Source organism: Marmota flaviventris, chromosome 13, assembly GCF_047511675.1.
Source record: "Marmota flaviventris isolate mMarFla1 chromosome 13, mMarFla1.hap1, whole genome shotgun sequence".
In the NCBI taxonomy this organism is placed as follows: Eukaryota; Metazoa; Chordata; class Mammalia; order Rodentia; family Sciuridae; genus Marmota; species Marmota flaviventris.
Window position 1 is genome coordinate 20,151,866 of NC_092510.1, and position 14,822 is coordinate 20,166,687.

Genomic DNA, 14,822 nt, shown 5'->3' on the forward strand with positions numbered 1-14,822 from the left:
AAATCACATGAGGACACAGAAAGAAGGTAACGAGTGGCAAGTTCAGGAAAGAGGCCTCAGCAGAAGTCAGACCTGCTACCACCTTGATCTTGGGCCTCCACAACTGTGAGAAACAAACTTTTGTTGTCAAAGTCCCCTGTCCTAGCACGTTTTGTTATGGCAACCCAACACAACAGGGGATCCTCTGCAAAAGAAGGATCCCGTGCCTGCACAGCCACTCACCCTGTAGTAGTCAGTGCTGTACACATCCCGGGACATCCCAAAATCCCCGATTTTCACCAGCAGGTTCTCCCCAACGAGGCAGTTCCGGGTGGCCAGGTCTCGGTGCACGAAGTGCTGGGATGCCAGGTAGACCATGCCTGCTGCGATCTGCTGGGCAATGTGCAGCATCTGTGACTGCGTCAGCTCCGTAGGCGGGTTGCCTTCCGCCATCAGCACTGCATCAGGTCCATGTGCCCTGGGGAAAGACAAGGAAGGCACAGGTGCAGCCTCAGCTCTTTGCTCTGCCTCAACTGCCCATGCCTAAAGAGGCTGCCTGACTTAGCACAAAGAAGAGACTAAGATGCTTCCCTTCCCACCCAGGATGCTTCATTTCCCCCAAGAATGTGAATTCCCAGGGCCACATGGGTTCCCTCCCACAGTACAATACACATATAGGTTTATATTTTAGGGGCTCCAGAAAAGGCATTAGGCAGAGCTTCTGACTCAGAGAAGCAGAAGGTAACCCAAGCAACACAAAACACTGGGGAGAGATTGCTTCTCTAGATGTGGTCATAACACCCCAGTGGGATTCCCATCCCTCTCCACTGAGCCGGCTGCTGCAGCACCTCCAGAAATTGATCCCTCCAGAGTTTTCCCACCAGCACCAGAGTTGCACAGCTGGTGGTCTCCTTCAGTCCATCTGCTATACTCTCAAGCTGCCCTCAACTTCATGCCTAGCTCAGTAGAGTCCCAGAGTACTCAACATGGACACTCATTCCCAGTGAAAATTACCATTTCCTTTTGCCCACACTCCTCCGGACTTCTGGACAAACACATGTACTGATCAACACATAAGATAACTCTTCTGAATCACAACACAGATTTTTCTCTCACTGGGGAAAGTTTGATTCTCTATACTATGGAGGTGGTGGGGTGGAGTTACGGTATTTTTAACCTTCTTTTTCTTCTATCTTATATACCCTTCCTAGGTATATGATGAATTAGGGCATCTTAATATTGGCATATGCCTCATGGAGAAGAGAGTCAGGCTTAGGATGCTGCCCTTAGCAATGGCAGTTGCAGACCCGGATCTAGCACTAAGCCTCCAAAACAGACATCACTGCCCCTGATGGCCTGAGGGGGCGCTGCAGGGCAAGTAATAAAGGTATGGTTTGCTGCTGGGCCTGGCCAAGGCATGGTCCAAGGCTTCTCCCTTGCAGAAGAAAATAAGGGAGGGGAAGTTCTCCTTCAAGATATTTTTAAATATTTAAAATAAATATAGAATTTTAAATAAATTTAAAAGTAGATGATGTCATATCATCTGCAGGGTTCAAGAACTATATTAGTATTTGCAAATGAGAAAGACAGAATCATCCACAAAAAAGCAGCCTCACATTTTGCCCTGCTTCTTACCTATGAACTGCTCTAGCCACAGGTATGTCCTTGGCCTTCCATCACGGCTCCAGCACACAATGGTTCTCCCTTCCAAAGTGTGTTGTCACCAGATCTTGCATTCTCAGGAAACAAGTACTAGACAAGGGGTTGAGGGAGTCTCCCAGGCCTTCTGGTACCTAGCACCATGATCTTAAGACATCTATTAACTTCTCCAATCTTCAATTTCCTTGTTAATCAAAAATACAAAGGGACATTGTTCTGTATTATCTCTTTGGTCCCTTCTGTCTCTAAATAATTGGATTTAACCGTTCTCGAGGCAGGAGCTTCCTGGATTTCTCTTCTCAAACCAGAACCCCCAACTGCCTCTTGTTACACTGAGGAACCAGGGAATGTTTGGGGCTTTCCTTAGCTCTAAATCCTGCCCTGAAGATAAGAGGTTTTGTAGTACAGAGGCCAAACTGAGTATCAGAACTGAATCTGAATCCAGTCCTAACACATTATCTGTGTGACCTCAGGATTGTTACATAATGTTTCTGGGCCTGTTTCCTTATTCCCTAAACTATTGATACTAACTGCACACTTCTAAGGCTATTGATGGGAGGAAGCATGAAGACTTTGCTTGATAATGTTTCATGACCTTTCATAGCAAAGCCAGAGAGAAAGAAGGCTTTGCAAAAAAAAAATTATCTCTAAAAAACGATATGAAGAGGTGATATGAAAGCACACGTTTTTCCTCTTTAGGATACCAAAGGGCTGGCCCTTTTCACCTCATTAATGGTTAATCAAGTCTAATCCTTTAGGGAGCAGGGGAAAGTGAGACTATTTTCATGTCTCTTCCTCAGTTTTACTGAGGACTCAACACCAGGAGAAAGATGTGGGGATGCACATAATAAAGGTAGATCTGAAATAAACCCTCCAAATATCTGGGCCAGGATGTAAGCTTCATAATTTTAATTCAAAGATTAAAATAATTTGTGGATTGCCCACATCCTTATTTCAGTCCCAGAAAAGTGAACTGCTCTAAGTATCTGTCAGAAGCAAAGACCCCAGAGCAGAGGAAGGGTCTTCCCGAAGGCAGTACAGAAGCCACCTGTGTGCATTTCACACTAGCAATTGCACGTGAGTTGGCACGTCCATGTGTGAGGCTCCTGCATTGTTAAGTCATTTCTCCTGTTTGCTTCTGGGTGTGTGAACCAAGTGCTTTTTATTGGCAGAAGCCTCTGGATGCTTTCTTTAAGCAGAAAGTTCTGCTCTAAAAAGAAAGGCAGGCGAATCTTCTGAACAATTCTTAGGAGAAGCCTAAATAAAATAAGCACAGCAAACTCTGCTGTTGCTCCCCAGATTCTCCTACAGTTCTTGGAAATAGAAATGTATTTCACCTCTGCGAGGAGAAGGGTCCTTAAGAGGCGAAATTACACTCCGCGAACCCTGGCCTGGGGGGCAAGTAGCAGGTTTGTAGGGCCTGACCAAGAGGCTGCTCAACCTTCCTCATCTTGTTACCAGTGTGGGTTGCAGCTAGAAATTCACCATCTTGCACAGGCTCTGGAATTCCGCAGCACATTTCTTTCCTTCTGAATTTTTTTTAATTAAAGTAATTTTTTTAATTTTTAAAATTTTAAAAATTTAATTGACATAATAATCAAACATATCTATGAGTTACAGGATGATGTTTCAGTGAATGTATACAATGCATAATGAATTATTAGCTCAGAACAATTGGCATATACTTCTCTTAAACATCATTTCTTTGTGTTGGGGGAAGATTCAATATATTCTCTCCTAGCTATTTTGAAATATACAATTAATTGTTTGCAACCATCTTTACCCTACTGGCTATGGAATATTAGCAGTCATTCCTCCTATGCAACTGCATCCCTCTACCTGTTAACCATCTCCTTCTGAATTTTTTCACAGCTACTTCAGCAGGAAGAGTTGCATAGTGGTTAAGACTATGGGCTTTGCAGTCAGGGGTCATGGGTTTGAGTCCCAGTTCTGTCACCTGCTAACTATGTGACTCAGTTGCTTCAATTGTAATATGGAAATGATAATTCAAATAGCTTATTAGGTTTATGCAAGCTAAAACATGCTTGGAAAGGCTTAATAAATATTAGCCGCTACTGCTTGGAAAATATCTTTCCTCTCACTAGAGGGGAACTCTGGACAGATTCTAAAAGGAAACATTGTAAAATTCTTGAAATCAGCTATTGTAGTTCCCTCCTCTTTTTCCACCCAACCTCGGATAGAGCTGGCTCAATATATGCTTTTACATTAATAAAAGAGGTGGAGTTATACAAGAAGACATCTGTCTTTATCAGGCAATGCCAGGGACACTCAGGGAATATATATATATTAGGTATCCTCCCAGAAAGAGGACAGCCTGTACTAGCAGTGCATTACTGCACCTGAGAACTTGATTCTTGGCATGGCAGACCTCTTGTTTATAGAGCTTGGCAGATTCTGAAATTAAGCAGGGTAGGTTTCCAATTCCTCCACACCCTGTGCAGGATGCCAAGGGAAAACCTAGTGCCTTCCTCTTTGGAAGGCAGGAAGGAGACCAGGGTGTGGTTGAAAGAGCTACAAAGTGAGAGAATCAAATTACATCTCTCTCTCTCTCTCTCCCCTTTCTCTCTGTCTCTCTCTCCCTGTCCCTCTTCCTCTCACCCCTTTTCTCTTCCCTGCTACACACACACACACACACACACACACACACACACACACACACACTCTGAGCACATAGAGGCATTTAATTGCATCAAGGTGAGCACATTTGGATCTGTTATGCTAGAGTTTTGGGAAAGCACCAGACTGGATTAAGAAAGTAGCCTGAGGCCTGGTGAAAACCTTTCTCCTAGGAACAAACAGCTAGACTCCAACCAAATTCATCTTCTTTTCCTCTTTTTACTAGATCTGATAAAACAACATGCAAAAGCAACCATCATCCCATGCTTATCACCTGCAATAAAAATCTTGTTGATATAGGATAATGCATTAGGATTGTTTCTGAATACCTAGAATTGACTATGTGCTCCTAATCTTATCCAGCATTCCCTCACCCACACAATCAGAGGAAAAGCAGAGAATGGGGATCCATCCCAGCCAAGGAGAACTAAATTGTATGTGTAGCCATGAGGCTAGAGATGATAAAAATGATCCAGACGGCACCAACCATGTGATGACATTTCTAAAAACAGCAGTACACACTCCCCCTTCTACTGTTCTCACAGTGATTGACTGATTACTTAAACTGCACCATGTCTGAATCTTTTAGCGGATGTGTGAAGCTAACTGGGGCTGATTTCTTTGCAAAGCCCTCTACAGTACCATGGGAAATAGGAGGAGGGCAGAGAGATATAGGCACTGCCATCACACAAAAGGTGTCACTCTCTAGGACCCCTGAACTAAAATAAAGAGGAAAATGTAGCAGAGATGAAGGGTTATGGGGAAAACCTTTGTTGATTACCTTTCTTCACAAGAGTTCCCATACTTGTACTTGAGATACATATTATATCCATTTTACAGGTAAGGAATCAGGCCAAAAAGGGCAAGTGGTCAGTGGAAAGATGTGCCTCTAACATCTTTCCTGTTTCTCTTAAGTTATGCTATCTAGATATCAAGATAGAGTAGTTAGGCAGTACACTAACTACTCTGTCAAAAATGAGAGCCAGCCAAATTTGAAAGGACATAGCATGAATAGGATGTTAGAGCCAGTACAGACTTAGAAATCTAACTCAAAACCCCCAGGAACAGAGATCACTGAGCAAAGTAGACCAAAAACCCACTTGTGGGACAATAGCAGCTAATACAGAAAAGGAAGAAGAACATAAGTCTCCTGTTATTATCAGGACTTCAGATTCTTCAGGTTCATTATCTTGCATGTAGTACCTCTATTTGTGCCCCTGATTAATTCAAATAAAGATATTACTTGGTTTCCTTGACCAGTGGGTATCAGACATCATGTATTACTTCTCTTTCAAGACAGATACAAAATGAGAATGCTTTCAATAAATCCTTCCAGAGTAGCCACCAACTTCCTTCATCTTATCAAACTCCTGTGATTTCTCTGAGGCAGCCAGGTTACTGGTAGAAATTGCTACTAGCAGAATCAAGCATCTGGCTGCTTATTGAACACTTTCTGTTTGCTTCTAGGATAAAAAATTTCTAGTTCCTTTCTCATGGCTCCCTGGCTAGTTCAATATTCTCATCAGAACAGCCAGGAGGTTACTCAATTAATAAAAACTAGAGTTCAAATTCAACCTCAACTCTGTCTGAAGGCCAAAATCTCTGCTCATATTTTCTTGCCACTATGTCTCCTCAGAGGTCACTCTTAGAATCCCTCATATTTTGTGAGTTAGTCTTGCTTTTCCAAAAACACTTTACCTTTCCTTGCATCAGATTCTGCTCATTCTGAGCTGTCTCCTTTCTTGTGCCTCCTCCTCCCATTGCTGGAGGAAAGGAACTTCTTGAGAAGCCAACAGTGAATTAAAACCCCAGGACAATGCTAGAAATCCAAATGACCCCAATCCTATTTAATAACCCAATGACTCCCTTTTGCATCCACTTTTCCCTTCCTTGCCTTGATTTCTTTTGTGACCCTGCTTACCACAAAGTCCGTCAAGTTGAACCTGTCCATGTTTTAATGATCTTGGAGTCTTTGCAATAACCATGATCCCAAAGCTTCAATGGTTTCACCAAATATCATCCTACCTCTTTTGTTTATAAGATTTGGCTCTTTGGGTTCTGTTTCTCCCACTGTAGATCCACTGAACTACTGACCTGGTTGGTCTTCATGTCCTCAGAATAAAGTCCAAACAACATGCTCCAGCTATTTTTCTACTTTATCTCCCCAGGTTCATTCCATAGTCTGGTAACCCCATACTCTTTGTTCTCACTTGACCACACCTTTCATGGTGGCATCTTGGTACCTTAGTTCTTATTGTTCCTTGGCCTTAAATAATATTCTTCTCTTATGCACCTGGCAACTCATATATGCCCACTAAGACCCATCTCCAGTGCACATGTCATGTATCATAATATGCTCAATATATGCAAGTTACATGAAATTGAATCATTAGCAACATTATGTAGAATTAGTTGATTTAAGAAAAATAAAAATAATAATATCCTTGCCTTTTTTTTTTGTCCAGTTCCTTTCTCTGGCATGTGTTGCTGTTGTTATCAGAAAATACTGTTCCAAAGAAAGATCCCTTCACCCTTACCAGGAACACCATATCTTCTGCTACAAATTGCCTGAGCTGGGAAGTCCTATTCCCTCTTCCAGCCCACCTTCCCCTCCACTCCTTATTGTACCTAAGGAACTTGTTGAGGTCCCCATGCTTCATGTACTCAAAGACCATGATGAGTGGGTCACCCTCCACACAGACGCCATAGAACTTAACAATGTGCTCGTGCTGGAGGTTGGTCAGCAGCTCAGCCTCGCGATGGAAGTCCTTGCGTGCATTGTCGCTGGCATCCTTTAGAGTCTGAGGAGGAGAGGCAGAGACAGGAGAAAACCAACACCTGTTAAACCAGGGACATCAAAGGGAAGGTTGCTTGCTGCAAGAAGGAATTATATCAGTGGGTCCTAAGAATTCTAGAAGAACATTTATCTCCTTTATTACATAAAAGATTGGAAAACAGCCTAATTCCTGAAGAAATAATGTTTATTATTAATAACTGAAGAATAATCCTTTATGGGTATGTAGAGCTTTACAGTTTATAAAGCACTTTCACAGAAGTTCCTTCATTAAGTTACAGACAGGAGTCACTTTACAGTCTTCATGCTTTTTAACCCTGTTCTGGGCCCAGTGATTCTTGGGCTTCTCTTCCCTCTTGGCCTGTTGAGCTTTCTTTGATGCTGTTTGCAGTTCACTTCTGCTAAAGTAATCTTTAAGATATTTTACATTATGAAAATGTTCAGTCAGAAGAAGGATGCAATGAGCCTTCATAGACCCATCTTCCAGTTTCAACAGGGATCACTTTTAATTTATGTGACACTCCAAAGCCGTCTCCAACCTGTGCTCACACACATCACCAGCTCAAGAACTGTCCCCACCCAGTGATGTGCAAGACTGGTAATACTGCCAAAATGAAGAAACTCAGAAGCATGCCAACCTGGTTCAGATGCCTTTGGATCTCTGCTCAAACTACCCCAACACCACAGCACCCTAGTAAATCTGGAATTTGTTGATGTCATATAAATGTGCTGAGTCTTGTCATAAGCCACACTAAGCCAGGGCTATAGGGGCATCAGGAAGACACTGGCCCTGATCCTGACCCTTTGTATTTATGGATGAATAGGGAGATAAGAAGCTTATGTAAATAACTATAAACAAAGTTCAAAACCAGTGTCCTGAATGAACCATCTCTCCTCCATGTCTGTGCACCATGATCCCTTGACTCTTCTCCGAAAATCATGGTTTTGCTTTATGAAATATCTGTAGCCACCCAAATCACAAAAAATTGTGCCCCCTTACTTTTGGACATGCTCATTCCTATGCCTGGAATACCATTTTGGGTGTGGTCACTGGTGTTGGAGGTTGAATAATGACCCCCCTCAACATTGTCTATAACCTAACCCCCAGAAGCTGTGAATATGCTACTTTCCATAGTGAAAGGAGCTCTGCAGATATAATTAAGGATTTTGATATGAGGCAATTAGCCTGGATCAGTTGGTGGTCCAATATCAAACAAGAGTCCTTATAAGAGCAAAGACAGAGAAGGTCTAAAGATCAGAAATAAAGGTTAGAGGGAAGAAAGGATGTTATGCACCTGGCTTTGAAAATGGATGAAGGGTTAATAAGCCAAGGAATATGGATGGCCTCAAAAATCTAGTTTACACAAGGAAATGAATTCTACTCTAGAACTTTTAGGAGGAACCCGCACTATTGACATTTTGATTTTATCTTAATGAAACTAATTTTGAACATCTGACCACTAATACTGTGTGAGAGATCTATCTCTGTGCCATCTCCATCTCTGCATTGCCAGCTCTGGGCACAGTGCAAGGCACATAGAAGGTTTTATTCAATCGATGTTGGTGAATGAATTATAAAGCCATGAAAACCAAATTCTGAGAGGAATAGAGTTTAGAGTGGTTGCTTTAAACTGAGGGATAAGGAGAAAGAAATTATGAGAATGACCCTTAGTTGAGGTGGCATGTGAGTATGTGAATCCTTCTGCAGGGGGATTGATAATGCCTAGTCATTATCAAGGTTAGACAGCAAATGTGAACATTCATGTTCACTTAAATTAAGCATTGGAACAGATTTGTATGGACTGTAAAACTCAACAGCATGTCCAAGAATACCGCCAGGTCCTGGTGGTCATTTTCCAGGTGGCTGCCTTAACTTGACTCTTCCTCTGGGGATACTCCCGATATGAACCACCTGTAGATCTAGGGATATGCCATAGGCTAAGTTCCCTGGGGAGAGACCTGAGATGATGATTAGGATGTGAGACATTCATTAAAGCATGTTCTTAGGATCAGTACCTGCCCAAAAGGTTGGACAGAGGGTGAAGCTGAACTGTGATGCAATCTCACAGAATCCTCCTCTGTTCTATAGGATGGACCTACAGAGCTGTCCTGAGTTGTGTCAAGGGGGCTAAGTCATTATAGCTCTTTATTATCCAATCATTGTATGGGGATCATCTCCAGAGAGAGATATCACCTTGAATGGAATTGCTAAGTCCCCTAATGGGGCAGGCTTCTGAGGACTGTTTGTTGGTTGGAATTTCCCCAGCAACTGGAGAAGCAAGTCCTTCATTTCCAGGGGGAGGGTGCTGAGCAACTCATCACCACGTCCATCACAGGACGAGTTTTCAATATGCAAATTCCCATGCCTAGGGCCTCTTTCCACAGAGGATATCAATGAGTTTTCAGGGCTTGCCTTGTGTCATCATCAAGAAAACATTAGGATGATAGAGACAGTGCAAGATCACAAAGCATCATCAGCTGGGAGCCTCAGAGAATCTAGAATTTTCCTTAACTGCTTTATTTAGCAGGATTTAAAGTTCTTTTTCCAGTGGTGACCTGACCCAAGGAAACAAAATCATAGCTATCAATTCCATTAAACCAGAGGCAGTGAGTGGCTTCCCAGTCAAATTCTGGGACTACCGTTCGCTATCTTCACTTTAGCATGTGGTTTCTGTCATCATAAGCACTACTGGTTCTGCTAGGGAAAGTGAGCAGAATTGGATCCTCAAGTGCTCAGAAAAGCCATAAAGCTTTGATGGGGGCCATTGCCATAGAAACGGTACATTTATTCATTTAATAACAAAATGAACAGTTGCCAGTGACACCAAAGAGTAGATAATACCTGCAATGAGATCAGGCCAGGGTCCTGAAGTAGCTGTCTTGTCAGATCTTGCAAAAACCACTGAGTCAGGGCTGCTGATTAACTGAATTGTTCTGTACTAAGTATTTTCTTAAACTGTGGACCCACTGCTCATGTCTAACTGCTAACACTAAGAACTTGATCCTGGGTCTCTGCTCCGTTGAATCTGCAGAAATAGGGCTCATCACCATCCCCTATGTCTCCCAGAGTTAGTTAGCCTGGTTGGATCTAGTTAGTGTGGTTTCATTCCTGTGAGTCAGGAGGAATGATGTGCCTATCTTGACGGTTTGTTTAGGTTGGTTTTATCCAAGGGCAGGCTTTTGGAAATTTTTTCATTTGCTTGTTTTCTTGTTTTGTTTTGCTGAACTTCTCAGTAGCAAAATAGCAGATGAGGCAAGGAGATGGACTTGGAAGAGATGGGGATGGAAATGACATATGCCAAGTCCTATCCTTAGGCTCAAGGAGCAAAATGCATACATCATAGTATTCCTTGCACTAGACTTGAATTATGTTTTTTGATACATATCTATCTCGACTCCTGCCTTTGAAAGTGGAAGTGTGTTCCATTCACCTTTTTTATCACTGGCTGCCTAACCCAGTGTCAAGCAATTGAAAGAATTCCTGACACAACAAGGTCTGTTTAAAGTAGAGAAAAGAGTGTAGGAAAGTGAACGGTCTCTGGAAGTGAAAGATGCATATATGTAAAGAGTAGAAATGAAGGAAGGACCAGAAAAAGAAAAAAGATGGATGAAATTGCTTCTAAGATTGAAAAGGGCTGCCCAATGAATGCACTCCCCTAAGGAGTTCCCCCTGTTCTTCCAGTCAAGTGCAAATCCTCACAGTGGGGTACCCTATCAGAAGGCATTTTGGCTTAGAATTGAAAGATCCAGGCTCAAATCCCGGCTCTGTCCTGTACCTCTGAACTGTTTTTTTCTCCCCTACAAAGTGAGGGAAACAATATCACCTATTTCCCAGGGACCATGGAAGGGAGGGGGTGGTATTTATTGTAAGCTGGGATGCCTCCCAGCATCCTTGTAAAGAAGGATTTGAATGTGAAGCCAGACCTGCATTCAATTTGCTTACATAAGGTCCACAAATGCCAACAAAATACATAATAAGGCACAGGGTCTAACTCAAGGCATGAGGGGGTAGTGCTGCTAGGGGTTATCACCTCTTCCTGAATGGCAGTCTAAATGAGTTGGAAAAAGCGCTAATACTTTTAGGTCATTGTCACAAGTCATGAACAAATTCTTGGTAAAATCATTTTGTTCAAATGCTATAGTGTGTATGGGTATGGGAGAGAAAGGGAGAGGGAGGGAGAAAAAAAGAGGGAGAGAGGACAGGGTTTTCTTTGGGGTAACACCACCTTGAAAAAGTTAACAAGGATCTAATATTTTTATGTCCCCAAAGCAAATATGATGAAAAGGAGCCCACTCTGAATTAGTGCAATGTCAAAAGTTGTGCTTCAGTAAAATTTTTGGACTTAGGAGAGATTTTATTATTCATGGGACAAGCACATCTCATAAACCTAGCCTCATCCTATATGCCCATCCATTTTTGCATGTTGGGTCCTTTTTCAAAATTATGATTCAATTCTATTTTAAGAGATTCAGAAAATATGGCAGTAACAACTTAGGCAAAATCATCTTCTGAATTTGGCACTCTAAGGACAATTTTTCTAAGGGTGGAACCATAGCCAGACAGCAATCAGAAGCTGGAAAATCCTGCTATCAACCCTATTTATAAAAATCATCTCTGTTACAGTACCATGGCTGATTGTCATGTTACTCAATTATGTGAGGCTTGGCCGGTTCCCTGAGTCCCTTGGCAATGCACTGAGGCCATGAATATGGAGGGGGGCATTTTCCCTCCCTGAAATTCCCCTCCACTTAAGTTTCATTTTGACAGGCATATTTGCCCAATCATTAAATATTGCTATTTTCTTACTCCTAATGCCCACCTTGCAGCTCCAGCTCTTCTTATTCACAGTATATTTCCTGACACTCCAAAGCTGCCATCCTTTCTGAAGACATTCTCTAGGGAGAGGTCTCATTCAGAGCTACGATAAGATACTACCTGGAGTACATGTTGATTCACAGTTGGAATAATAGAGTAGCCCGAAATAAATTTTAGCACAAAACTTAGAAACAAATGAAGGAGAAATGGAAATAAGGAAAATAAAAAGTCACCTGAGGTGTATTCATATAAGTACATAGGAAAAGTTATGTCAGATTATCTCCACATTATGTACACATAAGACAGGGATCCTAATTAGAATAAGATGTACTCCATGTTTGTATAAATATGTCAAAAATATTCTCTACTGTTATGTATAACTAAAAAGAACAAATTAAAAAAAAAGGCATCTTAAATGCAAGGGAAAATATTAAGGCTAATGGGAAGGTAGTTAGGGAGGAAGCCTGCTTTGAAACATTGGCATGATAGGATACTGCAGAATTAGAATGATCATGCACTTCAAAGTATAGGTGATTTAAGGAAAGACAAGATGAAATAGAGATTGTGACCTTTTAAAAATACTTATCTCGTATTATTCTTCTGTTGTATCTTTTAGAGATCATAGAAACAGAGTGTCTTTGTTAAGGTGAAAGGTAAAATATCAAAAAAATTATGGTAAGACCTCCCTAAGCACAATGTCCATCATAGCATTTGAAATGTATAAAGAAAATGAAAAAACTCCCAAACCAAGCAACCAAGATGTACGAGAATGTGCGATTAATGTGCCAAAGTTCCTCTGATCATTCAGTGGAGTCTATTGTTAATGGATAATCTTTACTACTTTGATATGTTCTTGATATGCACTTTCCAACATGGTAGCAGACACATATCAGTAATCATCATTTGTAACATGATTATTCCAAATTTAGATTTGCTTCAGTTGAAAAATAACAGATTTTGGAAACTTGATATGAACAAAATAATTTAAAATATTTCATTAATATTTTATATTAATCATATGTTGAAGTGATAGATAATATTATATACATGTTGACTTAAACTACATTAATAAAATATGTCTCATCTGTTTCTTTTTACTTTTTTGCTGTGTACACTTGGAAATTCAAAATTATAAGTGCAGCTTTCACTGTGGTTCACATCATCCTTCTATTGGATAATACTGTTCTAGGAAGTCAGCTGTGAGGGTTGTTAGTGGGTCTTGGGAATGCTGGAAGTACCTCTAACATATACAACTGAAGTAGAATTAAGGCAGACATTTCTTGTAAAGTTGTAAAAGTAATGATTAGCCAAGGATTTAGAGTAAGCCTTTGCTGAAAGCCATAGGCTTTGTGGTGGCTCGGTTATTTTGTGCCCAGCCAGACTGCGGCAAGCCTTCATCACAATCCTTAAGCATTGGTCACAAGTTTTCTAACTGATAGATTCTTCCTTAAGATACAGATAGCATCTATCAAATTCTTACACAAGTGAACTTGGGAGTTGTTACCGTTTGGATCTGGAATGTTCACTAAAATCTCACGTGTTGAAGGCTTGGTTCACGTGGGAAGTGAATGGAATATGGGGGCTCTGATCTCATCAGTGCATTAACTCATTGATGGCTGAATGAACTACAGGGAGGTGGTAGAAACTATAGACAGAGGGGCTTATTTGGGTTAAACAGGTCACTGGGAGAGTGTCTTGTACCCAACTTCTTTTCTCTCCCTCTTCCACCATGTACACATATATGTGTGTCTGTCTGTATCTCTGCTCCTGGCTGCTGTGAACTGAACAGCTTTAATCTACCATGTCCTTCCACCAGGATGTTCTGAAATCTCTGAAACAATGTGATAAAACAAACCTTTCTTCTTTTAAGTTATTTGTGTCGAGTATTTTGGTCACAACAAAACAAAACTAACACAGGAGAAATATTAAAACTCAGTTTATTAAAGTTCATTAAAACTCAGAGAAAGAAATAACTTGATAGAAATAAAATCTTAGAAACTACAGATATCACAACACATAGCTCCCAATATCTCTAGAAATATTAAACTAAGTAATCATAGATAATAATCACAAACAGTCAAATGGTGCTCTCTCTTTGCCAGAAAACAACACAGTGTGTACATCAATTCAATTGATTGTAAGGAACTGGCCTTAGAAAGGACTTCAATTACTGTACCAAGTGACAGCCTCAAACAAGATTCAAAGTCTGGATGCCGACTACTACTATGTTTATTTTCATAGCTATGTTGGCTCTTAGGGCTCATATCCAACAAGTTGATCATCCAAAAGGAACTATAAGGTTAAGTTCTAATTCACATGCTTCAAAGTACTTGCAATAATTTAGGGGATAAATTGATGGTTTATTCTTACATATTACATCAAGTTGCATATTAAAAATGTTTTCTTTGAAAGAAATGTCATGCCAATTGTGATATTAGATAAATATTGAATCAAAAGAGTAAATCAGAAGTTGACTTCCAATATGGACAACTGCAATATATTTACAAGTCTTGAATATACCAATGAAAAATTATTCAAGACAATTCCACTAGATATAATGGAGCTGGTAGTTCAAGTTATTTGCTTTTGATACATTAAAACAAGTTACAAGGCAGCACAACTATTTCAATGCAGACCTCCCAAAGATAAAAAGGTGTGAAGTGAACCCTCAGGCTATTTGATCGGAAGAGTTCTCACTAGAGTGATGTGACTACAGCCCTGGTGGTCTGGTGGCTAGGACCTGATGCTCTTGCTGCCATGGTCTAATCTCAATTCCTAGTTAAAGTGAGATAGTGAGATGTTCCATCTTAGTTTTAGCTTCTCTGAAAAGATGTGGTAAATTGGAGATGAGTCATAAAGTGGGCCACCCACCAAAGTAAGTGATCAACAGGACAAAAACCAGATCCCTGATCAAAAGTTGAAGTTACTAGTAAAGGG

General features: G+C 40.9%; 1 protein-coding gene across 3 annotated transcripts in view; it reads right to left on the reverse strand.

Annotated features, from left to right (window-relative positions):
- Positions 1-14,822, reverse strand: part of Ntrk2 (neurotrophic receptor tyrosine kinase 2) — a 347,633-nt gene that overhangs the window by 61,151 nt on the left and 271,660 nt on the right. For all 3 annotated transcript variants that reach the window (XM_034635215.2, XM_027920581.3, XM_027920580.3), the window contains 2 exons: positions 6,904-7,076; positions 223-457 (listed from right to left, as the gene is read on the reverse strand). In XM_034635215.2, the coding sequence (XP_034491106.1) occupies positions 223-457; positions 6,904-7,076 (408 nt within the window). The remainder of the gene's footprint in view (positions 1-222; positions 458-6,903; positions 7,077-14,822) is intronic.